Source organism: Oncorhynchus tshawytscha, linkage group LG27 (assembly GCF_018296145.1).
Source record: "Oncorhynchus tshawytscha isolate Ot180627B linkage group LG27, Otsh_v2.0, whole genome shotgun sequence".
In the NCBI taxonomy this organism is placed as follows: Eukaryota; Metazoa; Chordata; class Actinopteri; order Salmoniformes; family Salmonidae; genus Oncorhynchus; species Oncorhynchus tshawytscha.
Window position 1 is genome coordinate 12,530,036 of NC_056455.1, and position 19,914 is coordinate 12,549,949.

At 44.3% G+C, this 19,914-nt stretch overlaps 1 protein-coding gene across 2 annotated transcripts in view; it reads right to left on the reverse strand.

Annotated features, from left to right (window-relative positions):
• Nucleotides 1-19,914, reverse strand: part of LOC121841130 (noelin-2-like) — a 97,669-nt gene that overhangs the window by 6,522 nt on the left and 71,233 nt on the right. For both annotated transcript variants that reach the window (XM_042307528.1, XM_042307527.1), the window contains exons 2-4: nucleotides 14,805-14,954; nucleotides 2,379-2,534; nucleotides 549-768 (exon numbers count right to left, since the gene is read on the reverse strand). In XM_042307528.1, coding sequence (XP_042163462.1) covers nucleotides 549-768; nucleotides 2,379-2,534; nucleotides 14,805-14,954 — 526 coding nt within the window. The remainder of the gene's footprint in view (nucleotides 1-548; nucleotides 769-2,378; nucleotides 2,535-14,804; nucleotides 14,955-19,914) is intronic.

Sequence of the window (19,914 nt, forward strand, 5' to 3'; positions counted from 1 at the left end):
CGCACACACACACACACAGAGAATATCGTGAAATATTAAACAGCTAAAGGCAACATTTTAGCTGCAATCCCTTTTTCTGTTAAATCATCAGTTTATATATGCAGGATTTTGTAAAATCATCAGTTTAGCTCCACATATTAAATGAGAATGATACTTTATCTGGGCATCTCTAGGCCATTACTGGATCATTTATCCAGCTTAATACTAGTACTGAACATGAACATCACTAGAATGTTGACCATTAATCGCCTGCGTCTCAGCTACTGTAGCTACATTTCACATTGGTCTTGGTGATCGTACTCTGGTGGAAAGGTGGCAACCTATGAACTCTGGTTTTTATAATAGTGCTTTCAGAGAGCACTGCTAGACTATTCATTGAGAGAAAATGATCTGTATTAGGTTTTCCTTACATTGCCTCGTCAATGTGAATAGCCCTCACAGTATTATGTACACAAAGACTACCTCTAACCAGTCATAATGTCATCTTGGATCTTTACCTTTATGGATATTTATGGATCTCCACAGACACCAACCCCCCACCCCCTCACCCAGTTTCTGCATGCAGGAGTGGAGTCTGGTCTCCAGCAGCAGGACCCTGTGTCTCAGCTCCTCGTAGTCGTAGGCTCCCATCTCCTCCTGGATGGCCATGAGCACCAGCGACAGGTTCCTCACCTCCTCCCTCACCCGGCTGATCTGACGGGCGTCGGTCTTGTACTGCTCCAACACCGGCAGTAGGGGGAGCAGCTGGGTCACCTTGTCCTTCAACTCCTGCGGGTTGGATGGAGAGAGGGAGAGAGGGGTGACAAAGAGGAAAATTAGATTAGAAAAACAGTAGGAAGAGGAGTGAGAGAGAGGAGCCACACTCATAGCAAACAGAAGGGCAGATTTGTGTGTGTGCTGGTACCGACTGCATTCCAATGTCAGAACTAGTTACCGTTCTCATGACGAATCCCCAAATGTGTTTTCATACACATTGTTGATCCTAGACTCTATTGTTTCATTCTCCAATGCATTCTTCCTCATCCGGGGACCTACGCCATCTATCCTATCCTAGCCTCAGCTCCACATCCATGACTGATCTGCTGTCAGGGAGGTGGTGGGGCTGATTTCTCATAGGCCAGTGGTGTATTGATGAAGGGGGCAGCAGGAGAGGAGAGGTAGCCTGCTATGGTGCGTGGATGCAGTCCTGTGCTGTGAGGCTGTTAGGAGCAGCAGGCACATCAATAAACCTAGTCCACCACAGGGGGGGCTGTTTTCTCCTTGTTAAGGTTTATCGTAAATCTGGTGATGGAGCAGCTCTCAGCCCCACAGCGCCACATTATAAATCTCATTTTCCCCCGTTCGAGCCGCGAAAATTCCCTCTCGTTAATCTCCCGTGCCCTGCCATCGGCGACGTTGAGCCCCACACATTCATCAGGCTGTCTCACAGAAAGTCAAATGCAGCTTTTAGACTCACGCAGTTTGTTCTGGACCCATTGGATTGTGAATGAGTATTTATTCACACTTGGAAAGCTATTGGAATTTGCATGACTTGGCATATGCTAGTGATGTTAAGATGTGTTGATGAATGGGGGGGATTTTGTAAACATTGCAGAGACTTTAATAGTAAAACGTGTTGAGAGAGACACACCGACAGGGCCAATCCCCAGGCTCATCCATGTTGCCGTGTAGAGTCCCAGCAGTAAATCAGGCTTTATGCATTAGGCATTTATCAAAGCATCTTTTAATCAAACCATTTTATGGTTCATCTAATATCCGCAGAGTGTAAGAAACGTGTGAGACGACAGCAAGACAGAAACGCAGTCTGATAATGGAGCCTGAGATTCCGCTTGTAGGAAGATAAGGGTTAGATAAATGTGAATATATATGGCTGTTAACTAAGAGAGAGAGAGAGAGAGAGAGGGGGAGAGAGAGCGAGAGAGCGAGAGAGCGAGAGAGAGAGAGAGAGAGAGAGAGAGAGAGAGAGAGAGGGAGAGAGAGAGAGAGAGAGAGAGAGAGAGAGAGAGAGAGAGAGAGAGAGAGAGAGGGGGGGGAGAGAGAGAGAGAGAGAGAAACACTTGCACTTGGGAGTAGGGTTTTAATAATGCAGGTACATTTGATTGTGCTCAAATTGCCTCCTGTACATGACTCAATTACACTGAAATAGCAGATGAAGATAAGCTATGTGATTGTTAGTGTGTCGTTATGTGTTGTGATGTAGAGGAAGCTGTAGTAAGTATACGTTATAAAGCCTGTGCTAGAGTCCAGGGTGTTCCTATAGACAGTTCTTATCAGAGAGTTCACATACACAGTTTAGAAATATGCTTCATGTAGAAACCTGTGTGATTGTTTTTCAGTACAGATGAATAGGACACATGCACGCATGTCATGTGCGTTACCTGTAAGCTCCTGGGGTTGAGGCTTCGGGGGTTGTCTGAGGCAGTCTTCAGCTTGACGTCTACAGCCTTCATCAGGCTCTCTGTGTTCCTCACATACTGAAGGTCCCTGTTGGTCCGCAGGTCCAGCAACTCCATGGACTGGGTGATGTTCTGGACCTGTCAGTCAAACACACACATGCTGTTAGACGCACAGACGCACAGACAGACAGATAGATAGATACAGAAGCCCCGTTTATACCTGGTTCTAACTTGAGTCCTTTGTCCTGATCTTGTCCACATTCCCGATTGTGCCCACATTTTTTGACAGGTGTAGACACTCAAAAGACACAGATCATCCTGCCCAACTCCAGAGGTAGTCAGACACACATTGTGTCTGGATATCTTACTAGCGTAGACCGATCTGTACAAAGAAACCATTTAAATCATCATTATTCCTCCCTCTCAAATCATTGAGAGGTGGCACCATTGACTGACTACATCAATATGTGTCTTACAATAAATAAATATTATTTTGAAGGAATAGCTGTGAAATCTTTTGCATAAATGAAGGGACCAGGAACTCTTGTGACAATGCAGATGGATAACAGACACATTATTATACCATGTGTAGACACATTTCTGGACATGGGCACAATCAGGGCACAATCAGTATGTAGACAAGATCAGGACGGACCCATGTTAGCACCATATATTAACGGGGCTAGAGTCAGACCCACCCGGAATCAGACACACAGACTCACAGACAGACACACGCAGTCAGACACACACTAAATGACATGTTTATTCAGTGGCTTGTGTTTTCCTTTTTATTACAATGAGTGTGCTGTGCCGTACTCCCAACAGCACTTTGCCTTCACTTCCTCTTATCTGAAGTTAGTTGTGTCTTCCTCCTCCCACCACCAGCTGTCCAGCCCACCCACTGAGACATCCTCCCACTGGATCCACCCACTCACTACACACTCTGCTACTGCTCTATTCCACCCACACACTACACCCACTCTCCCACACACATACTGGCCAGGGTTCAACTGGCCAAACCTTATGTACTGTAACTAATTAACAGAATGAAATATTCATTTGTGTATTAATTTATGTACATGAATTATTATGGAGTTTGTAGTTCATTCAATGTGTGTATTAAAGTATGTACTGTACATTAATGACACTATATACAAAAGTATGATTAGTGGATTTGGTTATTTCAGCCACACCTGAGCACAGAGCCATGCAATCTCCATAGACAAACATTGGCAGTAGAATTGCCGTACTGAAGAGCTCAGTGACTTTCAACGTGGCACCGTCATAGCACCTTTCCAACAAGCAAGTTCGTCAAATTTCTGTCCTGCTAGAGCCATTCAACTGTAAGTGGGCCAGCAGCATACCACCCTGCATACCACTGCTGGCTTGCTTCTGAAGCTAAGCAGGGTTGGTCTTGGTCAGTCCCTGGATGGGAGACCAGATGCTGCTGGAAGTGGTGTTGGAGGGCACATAGGAGGCACTCTTTCCTCTGGTCTAAAAAATATCCTAATCCCCCAGGGCCAATCCCCCATTGCCCTGTGTAGGGTGCCGTCTTTCAGATGGGACGTTAAATGGGTGTCCTGACTCTCTGAGGTCATTGAAGATCCCATGGCACATATCATAAGAGTAGGGGTGTTAACCCTGGTGTCCTGGCTAAATTCCCAATCTGGCTCTCAAACCAGTCACCTAATAATCCCCAGTTTAGAATTGGTTCATTCATCTCTCTCCCCTGTAACTATTCCCCAGGTCGTTGCTGCAAATGAGAACGTGTTCTCAGGCAACTTACCTGGTAAAATAACAGATAAATGAAAGTGCTGTTATTGTGAGGTGGAAATGTCTAGGAGCACAAATCATCTGTCCTTGTTTGCAACACTCCCCACAGAGTTCCAAACTGCCTCTGGGAGCAACATCAGCACAAGAACTGTTCGTCAGGGGGCTTCATGAAGCGGGTTTCCATGGCCGAGCAGCCACACACAAGACTAAGATCACCTGTTCTCTGGAGTGATGCTTCACCATCTGGTAGTCCGACGGACAGGTCTGGGTTTGGCGAATGCTACCTGCCCCAATGCATACTGCCAAAATGTAAAGTTTGGTGGAGGAGGAATAGTGATCTGGGGTGGTAGCTAGGCCCCTTAGTTCCAGTGAAGGGAAATCTTAATGCTAGAACATACAATGACATTCTAGAATCTAGACGATTTTATGCTTCCAACTTTGTGGCAACAGTTTGGGGAAAACCCTTTCCTGTTTCAGCATGACAATTCCCCCATGCATAAAGCGGGTCCATAAAGAAATGGTTTGTCGAGATCGGTGTGGAAGAACTTGACCGGCCTGCACAGAGCCCTGACCTCAACCCCCTCGAACACCTTTGGGATGAAATGGAATACCGACTGCGAGCCAGGCCTAATCGCCCAACCTCACTAATGCTCTTGTGGTTGAATGGAAGCAAGTCCCTGCAACAATGTCCAACATCCATTGAAAGCCTTCCCAGGATAGTGGAGGCTGTTATAGCAGCAAAGGGGAGACCAAATCCATATTAATGCCCATGATTTTGGAATGAGATATTCAATGAAAAGGTGTTCACATACTTTTGGTCATGTAGTATGTATTATGAAGCCTCCGGTTGTGTGTGACTGTGTCCTGGCAGGTGTGACAGACAGGTAGCTCCATCCCCAGAGAGGCTTTGAGGTAACACTACCATTAGCTAACGCTAACCACAGACTGCTAGCTAGTTCCATATTCCTTCTCCTGGCTGGTTTAGATACATGTTCTAGTCCAATCTGCTTCTGCTGTCTGGCGGTCCAGCACAATGAGTCATGCTGCTCCATATCTCCTCCTTATCACACTGAGGGAGGTGAAAAATGCTGTTTAAATGTCTGTCCGTTTAAATGTTAGTCTGTTTAAATGTTAGTCTGTTTAAATTTCTGTCTGTTTAAATGTTAGTCTGTATGTCCGTCTGTTTAAATATTAGTCTGTCTTTCTGTCTGTCTGTCTTTCTGTCTGTCTGTTTAAATGTCTGTTTAAATATCAGTCTGTTTAAATGTGTCTGTTTAAATGTTAGTTAGTCTGTCTGTCTGTCTGTCTGTCACCTGTGGACACCGAGACGGGCCTAGGGCCTAGGGCCTAGGGCTCGCGAAAATGGACAGATAATTAACATGAACGTGTTTGGCATCTCCAGGCCTCCACACATACAAGCCTCTGATGCCTCTGGAACATAAAAGTCTAACAAATACAATTCATCTACACCATCACAATAAATCCATTATTATTTTAGTCAGGGCTAAAGAAACACTATGATATGAAGAAAATGTATTTCAGAAGAACTGAATATGAGTTGGCTGTCTGTTATCCTGCTGTGCGTCCATGACATAGACTGTAGCCATGACATAGACTGTAGGCTAGTTCATTTAGCAGACAAGATATGTTTATACAGTTGAAGTCGGAAGTTTACACCTTAGCCAAACACATTTAAACTGAGTTTTTCACAATTCCTGACATTTAATCCTTGTAAAAATTCCCTGTCTTAGGTCAGTTAGGATCTCCACTTTATTTTAAGATTGTGAAATGTCAGAATAATAGTAGAGAGAATGATATATTTCAGCTTTTATTTCTTTCATCACATTCCCAGTGGGTCAGAAGTTTACATACACTCAATTAGTATTTGGTAGCATTCCCTTTAAATTGTTTAACTTGGGTCAAACATTTTGGGTAGCCTTCCACAAACTTCCCACAATACGTTGGGTGAATTTTGGCCCATTCCTCCAGACAGAGCTGGTGTAACTGAATGGGATTTGTAGGCCTCCTTGCTCGCACACGCTTTTTCAGTTCTGCCCACAAATTTTCTATAGGATTTAGGTCAGGGCTTTGTGATGGACACTCCAATACCTTGACTTTGTTGTCCTTAAGCCATTTTGCCACAACTTTGGAAGTATGCTTGGGGTCATTGTCCATTTGGAAGACCCATTTGAGACCAACCTTTAACTTCCTGACTGATGTCTTGAGATGTTGCTTCAATATATCCACATAATGTTCCTTCGTCATGATGCCATCTATTTTGTGAAGAGCACCAGTCCCCTCCTGCAGCAAAGCACCCCCACAACATGATACTGCCACCCCCGTGCTTCACGGTTGGGATGGTGTTCTTCAGCTTGCAAGCCTCCCCTTTTTTCCTCCAAACATAGCGGTGGTCATTATGGCCAAACACTTCTATTTTTGTTTCATCAGACCAGAGGACATTTCTCAAAAAGTACGATCTTTGTTCCCATGTGAAGTTGCAAACCGTAGTCTGGCTTTTTTATGGCGGTTTTGGAGCAGTGGCTTCTTCATGGCGGAGTGGCCTTTCAGGTTATGTCAATATAGGACTTGTTATATAGGACTGTGGATATAGAAACGTTTGTACCTGTTTCCTCCAGCAACTCCACAAGGTCCTTTGCTGTTGTTCTGGGATTGATTTGCACTTTTCGCACCAAAGTACGTTAATCTCTAGGAGACAGGAACGCGCCTAGGAACAAATCTCTACGAACGAGTCTCCTTCCTGAGCGGTATGATGGCTGCGTGGTCCCATGGTGTTTATACTTGCGTACTATTGTTTGTACAGATGATCGTGGTACCTTCAGGCGTTTGGAAATTGCTCCCAAGAATGAACCAGACTTGTGGAGGTCTACAATGTTTTTTCTGTGGTCGGCTGATTTCTTTTGATTTTCCCATGATGTCAAGCAAAGAGGCACTGAGTTTGAAGGTAGGCCTTGAAATACATCCACAGGTACACCTCCAATTGACTCAAATGATGTCAATTGGCCTATCAGAAGCTTCTAAAGCCATGACATAATTTTCTGGAATTTTCCAAGCTGTTTAAAGGCACAGTCAACTTAGTGTATGTAATCTTCTGACCCACTGGAATTGTGATACAGTGAATTATAAGTGAAGTAATCTGTCTGTAAACAATTGCTGGGAAAATTACTTGTGTCATGCACAAAATAGATGTCCTAACTGACTTGCCAAAACTATAGTTCGTTAACAAGACATTTGTGGAGTAGTTAAAAAACTAGTTTTAATGACTCCAACCTAAGTGTATGTAAACTTCCGACTTCAACTGTAAGTCCGATGTCATTATTTTATATTATATGATATTATAGTATGAAGAATATAATTGAACTTAGCTGAATACAATAGAACGGATATCCAGTGGGCATATGAAGTGGCTATCCTGAGCGTAAAAATTATAATTTGCTACAGTAGACATATACTAGAGTTATTTGGCAACTTTAGCTGTGAATGATACAAAACTTAGAATGTCTTAAATCAAAACAAATATGGGCTGCATGATGCGACGACAGGCTATTGATGATTTGAGAAAGTTGCAAAAAGAACTTGAGCTTTGTTCTTTGCCTCAGGCTGCACGCGCTGTTCTCTCATCTAGTGATCATAATTTCATCCTCCTCTTGTTAGTGCCAACCATCAAAACTCTGCTTTCACACAGGATTGCATATAGAAGGAATGAAGGAGCGAGAGGAGGAGATGGAAATGCACTGTGGTGAGATATTCTCTAGCTAAAGGTAATGTGTCAGCCTATTCATTATGGACCTAAAAAAGGCCCTATTACTATGCTATTCTAAATCAAATACAAATGCACTATAATTGTAGGCTAACTCTGGAAGCCACCCTGCACAATCAATTAACCAATAGCATTGCCTAGGCCTATACGTTCTCTCCCAGATTAATGGATAGACATTTTGGAGCGTAGCATAAGGTAACCAGACCATCTAGTATGCATAATACTACAGTCCAAACTCAAAGACGATTACTAGAATTTGGAGAATTTTGGAGTATTGGCTATGTATTGCACAATCGTTAATTTAATTATGTTCATATATAGGCCTATGGTATTCACAAGCTCTAATAGTATGGGCGTTTTGAATGAATCAACACCTTAGAAAGTCCATTTTGATGGGTTCGGCTTTGAAACAACATCCACAACGAGCACAACGAGCACTCAGTTTCAACTTGCTGTTGAACTTCTTTCTTCAAATTGATCATGAGTTTTAAAAGCATGGGACTGTTTTGAATATAAGTGTTTGATGTAACTTTTGAATGCATTTGAGAGGGACAACAGAGTCCTGAGTACCAGGCCATTAGGACCTGATGATCAAGTTAGTGAGTTGGGTACATGCAGGTCCAGAGTGCATAAGAGGAAATTACTCAACAGTCAGATGGAATTATTATTATAATTATTATTATTGTATTTCAATTAACAAGGCACACCTGTTAATTGGAATGCATTCCAGGTGACTACCTCATAAAGCTGCTTGGGAGAATGCCAAAAGTGTACAAAGCTGTCATCAAGGGAAAGGGAGTCATCACAGCAAAGAATATATACTGTATATCAAAAATATATTTTGATTGAACACTTTTTTTGGTTACTACATGATTACATATGTTTTATTTCATAGTTTTGATGTCTTATTCTACACTGTAGAAAATAGTACAACTATAGAAAAACCCTGGAATGAGAAGGTGTGTCCAAACTTTTGAATAGTACTGTACATACTATATACATTTTATGGACACAGTATATTATACAATAGTTACTTTTGTTTGTTTTTACTCCCATCCTTCAGCTACCCTCAACCCCTCCCATCTATCTCTAAAGACTATCCAGTCCCATCCTTCAGCTCTCCTCAACCCCTCCCATCTATCTCTAAAGACTATCCAGTCCCATCCTTCAGCTCTCCTCAACCACTCCCATCTATCTCTAAAGACTATCCAGTCCCATCCTTCAGCTCTCCTCAACCCCTCCCATCTATCTCTAAAGACTATCCAGTCCCATCCTTCAGCTCTCCTCAACCACTCCCATCTATCTCTAAAGACTATCCAGTCCCATCCTTCAGCTCTCCTCAACCACTCCCATCTATCTCTAAAGACTATCCAGTCCCATCCTTCAGCTCTCCTCAACCCCTCCCATCTATCTCTAAAGACTATCCAGTCCCAGCCTTCCCTCAACCCCTCCCATCTCTCTCTAAAGACTATCCAGTCCCAACCCCTCCCCCTCCCATCTATCTCTAAAGACTATCCAGTCCCATCCTTCAGCTCTCCTCAACCCTCCCATCTATCTCTAAAGACTATCCAGTCCCATCCTTCAGCTCTCCTCAACCCCTCCCATCTATCTCTAAAGACTATCCAGTCCCATCCTTCAGCTCTCCTCAACCACTCCCATCTATCTCTAAAGACTATCCAGTCCCATCCTTCAGCTCTCCTCAACCCCTCCCATCTATCTCTAAAGACTATCCAGTCCCATCCTTCAGCTCTCCCATCTCATCTCTCCCATCTCTAAAGACTATCCAGTCCCATCCTTCAGCTCTCCTCAAACACTCTCATCTATCTCTAAAGACTATCCAGTCCCAGCCTACCCTCAACCCCTCCCATCTATCTCTAAAGACTATCCAGTCCCATCCTTCAGCTCTCCTCAACCACTCCCATCTATCTCTAAAGACTATCCAGTCCCATCCTTCAGCTCTCCTCAACCCCTCTCATCTATCTCTAAAGACTATCCAGTCCCATCCTTCAGCTCTCCTCAACCCCTCTCATCTATCTCTAAAGACTATCCAGTCCCATCCTTCAGCTCTCCTCATCCCATCTATCTCTAAAGACTATCCAGTCCCATCCTTCAGCTCTCCTCAACCCCTCCCATCTATCTCTAAAGACTATCCAGTCCCATCCTTCAGCTCTCCTCAACCACTCCCATCTATCTCTAAAGACTATCCAGTCCCAGCCTACCCTCCAGTCCCATCTCTCCTTCAGTCCCATCATTCAGCTTTCCTCAACCACTCCCATCTATCTCTAAAGACTATCCAGTCCCATCCTTCAGCTCTCCTCAACCACTCCCATCTATCTCTAAAGACTATCCAGTCCCATCCTTCAGCTCTCCTCAACCCCTCCCATCTATCTCTAAAGACTATCCAGTTCTATCCTTCAGCTCCCTCAACCCCTCCCATCTATCTCTAAAGACTATCCAGTCCCAGCCTACCCTCAACCCCTCCCATCTATCTCTAAAGACTATCCAGTCCTATCCTTCAGCTCTCCTCAACCCATCCCATCTATCTCTAAAGACTATCCAGTCCCATCCTTCAGCTCTCCTCAACCCCTCCCATCTATCTCTAAAGACTATCCAGTCCCATCCTTCAGCTCTCCTCAACCACTCCCATCTATCTCTAAAGACTATCCAGTCCCAGCCTACCCTCAACCCCTCCCATCTCTCTCTAAAGACTATCCAGTCCCATCATTCAGCTTTCCTCAACCACTCCCATCTATCTCTAAAGACTATCCAGTCCCATCCTTCAGCTCTCCTCAACCACTCTCATCTATCTCTAAAGACTATCCAGTCCCATCCTTCAGCTCTCCTCAACCCCTCCCATCTATCTCTAAAGACTATCCAGTTCTATCCTTCAGCTCTCCTCAACCCCTCCCATCTATCTCTAAAGACTATCCAGTCCCAGCCTACCCTCAACCCCTCCCATCTATCTCTAAAGACTATCCAGTCCTATCCTTCAGCTCTCCTCAACCCATCCCATCTATCTCTAAAGACTATCCAGTTTTGATTTCTATTTGCAATACATTTTTCAACTGTTCTGTCACAAGGATTTTTACTGTGTCTGTGACTCATGACTGCCGGTGTGGCGGAAATATGGCCACCGCAACAGCCCTAACCATGACCATGGGTATGGAATTTGTACAACTTTACAAATGATGCTAGATATTGTGGCATTTTATTGTGGAATTTTACCATCTCTGGATAGAATTGAACTTTGTACGGTACATTGTTAGCATATCCTTGGCTGTCTGAGGTGAAGATCAGGTCTAGTGCGTTTTAAAAGAGGATGTGATATTGGATGACAGAGTGGCTCCATTCAGCCCACCTCCTCCTCCTCAGCTAGGCTCTATGGTATGCTGGGCGGGCGGCTCAGAGACAGAACCCCAGGTGCCCTCAGTAGTCTGGCCTTTATTAGATAGGAGCGGTAGTCCTTCACAGCTGCTGTCTTACAAGTGCACACACACCATGCCCCCACACACGTTTGTGCATTCATCAAAAAAGTGTGTGTGTGTGTGTGTGGGCACAAATGTGTGTGTGTGTGTGTGTCAGTTAAAAACCTGAGCGGAGGAGACACACAGCGTGAGAGGAAGGGGAAAAGATGGCTATCAGTGTGAATGAGATCAGAGAATTCAGGTGTCTCATTGATCCACTGAGGCTTCCACAGCCCATTCAGCATCTCAATTTACCTCAGCTCTCCTCTTCTCTCAGCACCCTATCAATGTCGACCTTCCTATCTCTCTCTCTCTCTCCCTCTATCTTTTTCTCACCAATGGACTTCCCTCACCAGCCCTAACTCAATACTGCCTCCTGCCAGGCTCCAGTGGTCTAGTACGTAGAGCTGGAGATGTGTCTATGAGAAGTCTCACTCAGCAAGCCAAATTATTAGCCACAATACAACCACTGAAACCTCTGTCTCTTTGAGGAAGGAGGGAAGGAGGTGGAGAGATGGAGTCAGACTGACGCGCTCTCAGCATCTATTTGTCGATCGATGCAACTGCAGAACAGCAGAGTCAACAACCACCTCTCTCTCTCTCTCTCTCTCTCTCTCTCTCTCTCTCTCTCTCTCTCTCCCCCTCTCCCTCTCTCTCAAAATTCAATTCAAGGGGCTTTATTGGCATGGGAAACATGTGTTAACATTGCCAAAGCAAGTGAGGTAGATAATATATAAGAGTGAAATAACCAATAACAATTAAGAGTAAACATTACACATACAGAAGTTTCAAAACAATAAAGACATTACAAATGTCATATTATATATAAATACAGTGTTGTAACAATGTACAAATGGTTAAAGTACACAAGGGAAAATAAATAAGCAGAAATGAGTGTAGAGAGATGCTGTAGAGAGTGTATGAGTGTAGAGAGATGCTGTAGAGAGTATGAGTGTAGAGAGATGGTGTAGAGAGTGTATGAGTGTAGAGAGATGGTGTAGAGAGTGTAGAGAGTGTAGAGAGATGGTGTAGAGAGTGTAGAGAGTGTAGAGAGTGTAGAGAGATGGTGTAGAGAGTGTAGAGAGTGTAGAGAGTGTAGAGAGATGGTGTAGAGAGTGTAGAGAGTGTAGAGAGATGGTGTAGAGAGTGTATGAGTGTGGAGAGATGGTGTAGAGAGTGTATAGAGTGTAGAGCGATGGTGTAAAGAGTGTATGAGTGTGGAGAGATGGTGTAGTGAGTGTATGAGTGTGGAGAGATGGTGTAGTGAGTGTATGAGTATAGAGAGATGGTGTAGTGAGTGTATGAGTGTAGAGAGATGGTGTAGAGAGTGTATAAGTGTGGAGAGATGGTGTAGAGAGTGTATGAGTGTGGAGAGATGGTGTAGTGAGTGTATGAGTGTGGAGAGATGGTGTAGTGAGTGTATGAGTATAGAGAGATGGTGTAGAGAGTGTAGAGAGTATAGAGAGATGGTGTAGTGAGTGTATGAGTGTGGAGAGATGGTGTAGTGAGTGTATGAGTGTGGAGAGATGGTGTAGTGTGTATGAGTATAGAGAGATGGTGTAGAGTGTGTAGAGAGTATAGAGAGATGGTGTAGTGAGTGTATGAGTGTGGAGAGATGGTGTAGTGAGTGTATGAGTATAGAGAGATGGTGTAGTGAGTGTATGAGTGTAGAGAGATGGTGTAGTGAGTGTATGAGTGTGGAGAGATGGTGTAGTGAGTGTATGAGTGTAGAGAGATGGTGTAGTGAGTGTATGAGTATAGAGAGATGGTGTAGTGAGTGTATGAGTGTAGAGAGATGGTGTAGTGAGTGTATGAGTGTGGAGAGATGGTGTAGTGAGTGTATGAGTGTGGAGAGATGGTGTAGAGAGTGTATGAGTGTAGAGAGATGGTGTAGTGAGTGTATGAGTGTAGAGAGATGGTGTAGTGAGTGTATGAGTGTAGAGAGTGTATGAGTGTAGAGAGATGGTGTAGTGAGTGTATGAGTGTGGAGAGATGGTGTAGTGAGTGTATGAGTGTAGAGAGATGGTGTAGTGAGTGTATGAGTGTGGAGAGATGGTGTAGTGAGTGTATGAGTGTAGAGAGATGGTGTAGTGAGTATATGAGTGTGGAGAGATGGTGTAGTGAGTGTATGAGTGTAGAGAGATGGTGTAGTGAGTGTATGAGTGTGGAGAGATGGTGTAGTGAGTGTATGAGTGTAGAGAGATGGTGTAGAGAGTGTAGAGAGTATAGAGAGATGGTGTAGTGAGTGTATGAGTATAGAGAGATGGTGTAGTGAGTGTATGAGTGTAGAGAGATGGTGTAGTGAGTGTATGAGTGTAGAGAGATGGTGTAGTGAGTGTATGAGTGTAGAGAGATGGTGTAGTGAGTGTATGAGTGTAGAGAGATGGTGTAGTGAGTGTATGAGTGTAGAGAGATGGTGTAGTGAGTGTATGAGTGTAGAGAGATGGTGTAGTGAGTGTATGAGTGTAGAGAGATGGTGTAGTGAGTGTATGAGTGTAGAGAGATGGTGTAGTGAGTGTATGAGTGTGGAGAGATGGTGTAGTGAGTGTATGAGTGTAGAGAGATGGTGTAGTGAGTGTATGAGTGTAGAGAGATGGTGTAGTGAGTGTAGAGAGATGGTGTAGTGAGTGTATGAGTGTAGAGAGATGGTGTAGTGAGTGTATGAGTGTAGAGAGATGGTGTAGTGAGTGTATGAGTGTGTAGAGAGATGGTGTAGTGAGTGTATGAGTGTGGAGAGATGGTGTAGTGAGTGTATGAGTGTAGAGAGATGGTGTAGTGAGTGTATGAGTGTGGAGAGATGGTGTAGTGAGTATAGAGAGATGGTGTAGTGAGTGTATGAGTGTGGAGAGATGGTGTAGTGAGTGTATGAGTATAGAGAGATGGTGTAGTGAGTGTATGAGTGTGGAGAGATGGTGTAGTGAGTGTATGAGTGTAGAGAGATGGTGTAGTGAGTGTATGAGTGTGGAGAGATGGTGTAGTGAGTGTATGAGTGTGGAGAGATGGTGTAGTGAGTGTATGAGTGTGGAGAGATGGTGTAGTGAGTGTATGAGTGTAGAGAGATGGTGTAGTGAGTGTATGAGTGTAGAGAGATGGTGTAGTGAGTGTATGAGTGTGGAGAGATGGTGTAGTGAGTGTATGAGTGTGGACAGATGGTGTAGTGAGTGTATGAGTGTGGAGAGATGGTGTGTTTGACTGTTTATTTAAACTGACATTGTGTGTGAACAGTTCGAGTGCAGCTGCAGCAGTCGGCTGGCTGCTCCATTTACTGATCTGGTTCATATTCTTTTTCTTCACTGCTTTTTCTTGACTTTGTTTTTCAGCCTAATGGATCCAATTGGAACAACACTACAAGGCGAAGGCTCAATGAATGTGTGAGTTGTTGACGGCTGTTACCTTCTCCATGAGCTGGCGGAGCTGCCGACTGCGTGGGTCTCGGTTACACATGTTCTGGGCCGGGGCCACCACTGTACAGATACACTTCCCATCTGCATCCTGAGCTGAACTGTAGATCTGCCAGCCCTCCTCTGGGCTAGGATAGAGAGCCTGCACGGAGACACAGAGAGAGAGGGGTGAGTTAGTGATAGAAAGAGAGAGGGGGAGAGAGAGAGCGGGGGAGAGAGAGGGGGGGAGAGGGGGAGAGAGGGAGGGGTAGAGAGAGGGTGTCGGATGAAAGCGACATAGAAAGAGGAGATGGAGTCGGGGAGAGAGGGAGGGGTAGGGAGGGAGAATGGAATAGAGACAGATGCCGTAAAGAAAGGTAAGAAGGAGAAAGAGACGAGAGGATGTAGAGAGAGAACAAGATAATGGGGGGGAAGAGAGAGCGGGGCTTACAAAGTAGAGTAAGGGAGGTAGGGATCAAAGGGCTGTGTGAGAGGAGAGGATCTAATAAGTTTGGACACAGAGAGGAAATGGAACTGTATTGGGATCGATAGCGCTGCTCTTTACCAGAGCACCATTGATGGGCTGAGAGGATGGATGTCTCTCTTAATATTCCAATCAGGAGAAGTAGTGTACACACACACACACACACACACATTGACATACTGTACAGAAACACACACCCATATTGACATACTGTAAGGAAACACACACACACACGCCTGTAAAAGACACGCACACACACGCAAACATGGTTTTAGTATAACACACACACATATGGACACAAACCCCTCACACAGAATACAAAGTCAATTGTAATGAGAGAGAGAAGAGCAATGCAATTAAGGACACAAGCCCATCGAAAGTGGAGAGAAAGACAATCAGATTAGAATGGCTTGGGGGACAGACAAGAGGACTATGTGTTTGGAGTATAAAGTAGCAGCCACCCTGGGAGCCAAAGTTCTCTCTCTCTCTCTTTCTCTCTCTCTCTCTCTCTCTCTCTCTCTCTCTCTCTCTCTCTCTCTGTGAATTTTAATGCATGCTGCCAAAGCTCACATCTAATGCATGTGGTAAACATTAAACAAGATTCAGTACATGAACTCTAAATGATGACAGAAACATGATGGCAAACAGCAACAAGCAACATGACTTCTGAGTATTGTTACACATTCATTTTTCAAGGTGCTTTGGGTGTCAATGTTATTCAAATAGGCAGTCGTATCTTTATGTCACAGTGGCCTGTCTAGCCGGTTACTGTGAGCAATATTCCTGTCTGTGCTCTTTATCATTCCACCTTTACATCGTCAAGTTGCACAGAGTTTCCTGCAGCTCAATCTCTCTATTCTCTAGTCTGAGGCTAATCTCCCTCTCTCCGTCTCTCTCGCTCTCTCCGTCTCTCTCTCCCTCCCTCTCTCCGTCTCTCTCCCCCTCCCTCTCTCCTTTCCCTTCCCTTCTCTCTGTCGGCTGCCTAAATGAGAATTAGGGTGGAGTGTGTGTCTGATCAGTCTGAGACACAGAGAGGAGAAGAGAGGGTTCTGGGGCATTACAGAGGGTGGCAGGTCTTAACTGGCTCCTCAATCTCAGACATATTTACTGGTTCAATCTCAGAACCATTAATCTGATTCTCTTCTTCATGCATGATCCTGTTTTATCTTCAAACACACTACTTACACTACATGAACAAAAGTATGTGGACACCTGCTCGCTGAACATCTTGTTCCATTCATATGGAGTTGGTCCCCCGTTTGCTGCAATAACATCCTCCACTCTTCTGGGAAGGCTTTTCACTAGATGTTGTAACATTGCTGCGGAACTTGCTTCCATTCAGCCACAAAAGCAGTAGTGAGGTCGAGCACGGATGTTGGGCAATTTGGCCTGGTTCTCAGTCGCTGTTTCAGTTCCTCCCAAAGGTGTTTGATGGGGTTGAGGTCAGGGCTCTGTGCAGGGAAGCCAAGTTCTTCCACACTGATCTTAACAAATAATTTCTGTATGGAGCTCGCTTTGAGCACAGCGGAATTGTCATGCTGAAACAGGAAAGAGCCTTCCCAAAATGTTGCCACAAAGTTGGAAGCACAGAATCGTCTAGATTATCATTTCCATTCACTGGAACTTAGGGGCCTAGGCCAAACCATGAAACAGCCACAGACCATTAAACCTCCTCCACCAAACTTTACAGTTGGCACTATGTATTAGGGCAGGTAGCGTTCTCCTGGCATTTGCCAAACCCAGATTCGTCTATCAGACTGCCAGATGGTGAAGTGTGATTCATCACTCCAGAGAACACGTTCACACTGCTCCAGACTACAATGGCGGCAAGCTTTAAACCACTCCAGCCGACGCTTGGTATTGCACATGGTGATCTTGGGCTTGTGTGCGGCTGCTTGGCCATGGAAATTTCATGAAGCTCCCGAATGAACAGTTATTGTACTGACGTTGCTTCCAGGGGCAGTTTGGAACTCAGTAGTGAGTGTTGAAACTGAGGACAGACGATTTTTACCCGCTTCAGCACTCGGCGGTCCCTTTCTGTGAGCTTGTGAGGCCTACCACTTCGCAGCTGAGCCGGTGTTGCTCCTAGATGTTTCCACTTCACAATAGCAGCACTTGACCGGGGTAGCGCTAGCAGAGCAGAATCTTGACGAACTTACTTGTTGGAAAGGTGGCATCCTATGAAGGTGCCACGTTGAAAGCTCTTCAGTAAGGCCATCCCCCTGCCAATGTTTGAATATGGAGATTGCATGGCGGTGTGCTTGATTTCATACACCTGTCAGCAATGGGTGTGGCTGAAATAGCCGAATCCACTCATTTGAAGGGGTGTCCACATACTAACTACACCGGCCACTAGAGTGCATCTTCCATCATGCGCATGTTGATTTTGTCCATCCACACCAGACGCGATCATCACACACAGGTTAAAATATCAAAATATCAAAACCAACATTGAAACAACTATATTCATATCCTTCCTGTTTGGCCCTGTCTGGGGGTGTCATCGGATGAGGCCACAGTGTCTCCTGACCCCTCCTGTCTGAGCCTCCAGTATTTATGCTGTAGTAGTTTGCTCTCTCTAATTCTCTCTTTCTCTCTTTCTTTCTCTCTCTCGGAGGACCAGAGCCCTAGGACCATGCCTCAGGACTACCTGACGGGATGACTCCTTGCTGTCCCCAGTCCACCTGGCCGTGCTGCTGCTCCAGTTTCAACTGTTCTGCCTGTGATTATTATTATTTGACCATGCTGGTCATTTATGAACATTTGAACATCTTGGCCATGTTCTGTTATAATCTCCACCCGGCACAGCCAGAAGAGGACTGGCCACCCCTCATAACCTGGTTTCTCTCTAGGTTTCTTCCTAGGTTTTGGCCTTTCTAGGGAGTTTTTCCTAGCCACCGTGCTTCTACACCTGCTTGCTGTTTGGGGTTTTAGACTGGGTTTCTGTACAGCACTTTGAGATATCAGCTGATGTACGAAGGGCTATATAAATACATTTGATTTGATATGGGGGCGTGTCAAACACACATGAAACATTCATGGACATTTAGATATCTTGCTGTTGCTAGCAAATTTGTCCTGGGAGATTGTTATTTCACCTGAATTGCAGTTGTTCCTTTTCTTTGCAGGATCTTTGCAGGATCTTTGCAGGTTCTTTGCAGGATATATGCAGGATCTTTGCAGGATCTTTGCATGATTTTGACCCGCAGTCTTACAAAATCATGTTTCTTTACTCCGACTATTAACACTAGAAAAGCTGGTCATCTAGCAATCCCGTTCTGAGCCAATGCATTCTAACAGTTTAATAAATAGATTTCATTTATGCTATTACAACAAAAATGATCCAAATTATGCTCTTGGAGTTTTTTGTTAGTTATCTATGATTAATATCTCCTCGTTCATCATTCAAATACCCAGGTGGGGTTGGATGCTCCTGAACACCAATGAGTAGAATGGATAGGCTGGACATTAAGTGTCTCAATTAGAACCAACCATCTAGTTTAGCGCTTGGCTACACAGACATTACGCACGTTCCCGGCCTGAGTGGTGTGGCTGAAATGACTGAATAACATGTTTGTGTACATTTATTTTGCAAGGCTTGCGCACGCAACGTGGCCGGTGTGGTTTGCATGTTACTGATCCGTTCCTAATTTTCAGTATTCCTCTGCCTAAATGTCAGATCAATTATAGGGCTGGGAAATGCCCGGGAACTCACAAAACGATATTATCACGATACTTATATACTATACGTGATATATTGTGATTCTCACAATTCTGTATGTATTGCAATTTGATACTGTGATTTTATTGTGTTTCAATGTTCCAAACATATTGCTCACCATATGTCTTCTGCAGAGGGACAAGAGGGAGCCATGAGAAAACGACTTGTGATCAGTCATGGAAATAAAAGTGCAGTAAACAAATTGATGATGGAGAAATACTGGAGTTTGGTGCAGGTACAGCCAATTAGTGAAAAAATAATATTGCGATATTGTCAAAAGGCCACAATACAATATATTGTCTGAATAAATATCCCGATATGTAACTGTATCCATTTCCCCCCCCATCACTAGCATTAACACTACAAAGCAAAGTTTCCCTCACTAAAAATGTATTTAAAGTAGGCCAATACTAACAAGCAAATATCTCGATATGAAACTGTATCTGTTTTTCCCCCGTCACTAGTTATTAACACTACAAAGCAATATGCAAAACATTATGCGCAGTAATATTACACACAGCACATGATGCAGCCTACCATACATGCTCCAGCTGTATATAATCAGCCTAATGATCATGAAACGAATATGCAAAACATCTGGGGCAGCAACACATGTACAACACATGCTCCACCATTGCCCTCATATCCTCTTATCTTCACATCTTCACCCATACGGTGACTGTGTTCTCCAGCCAATTCACTGGTGCTGAGAAGGTTCGTGCAGAGAGACATCATCTGTTCATTAATGTTTCATAACACTGACTTTTAAATGAAGAGCTTATTAAAATCAGACCCAATTTCATTACCACCCACCTATTACTTCTGGAAGTAATTTCCCTCATCTCCCCGTAATGGTAGAGGAGGGCTGCAGGGGGAGCAGAGGAAAGGAGGAGGAAACTGAGGGTAGAGGTGCAGCTG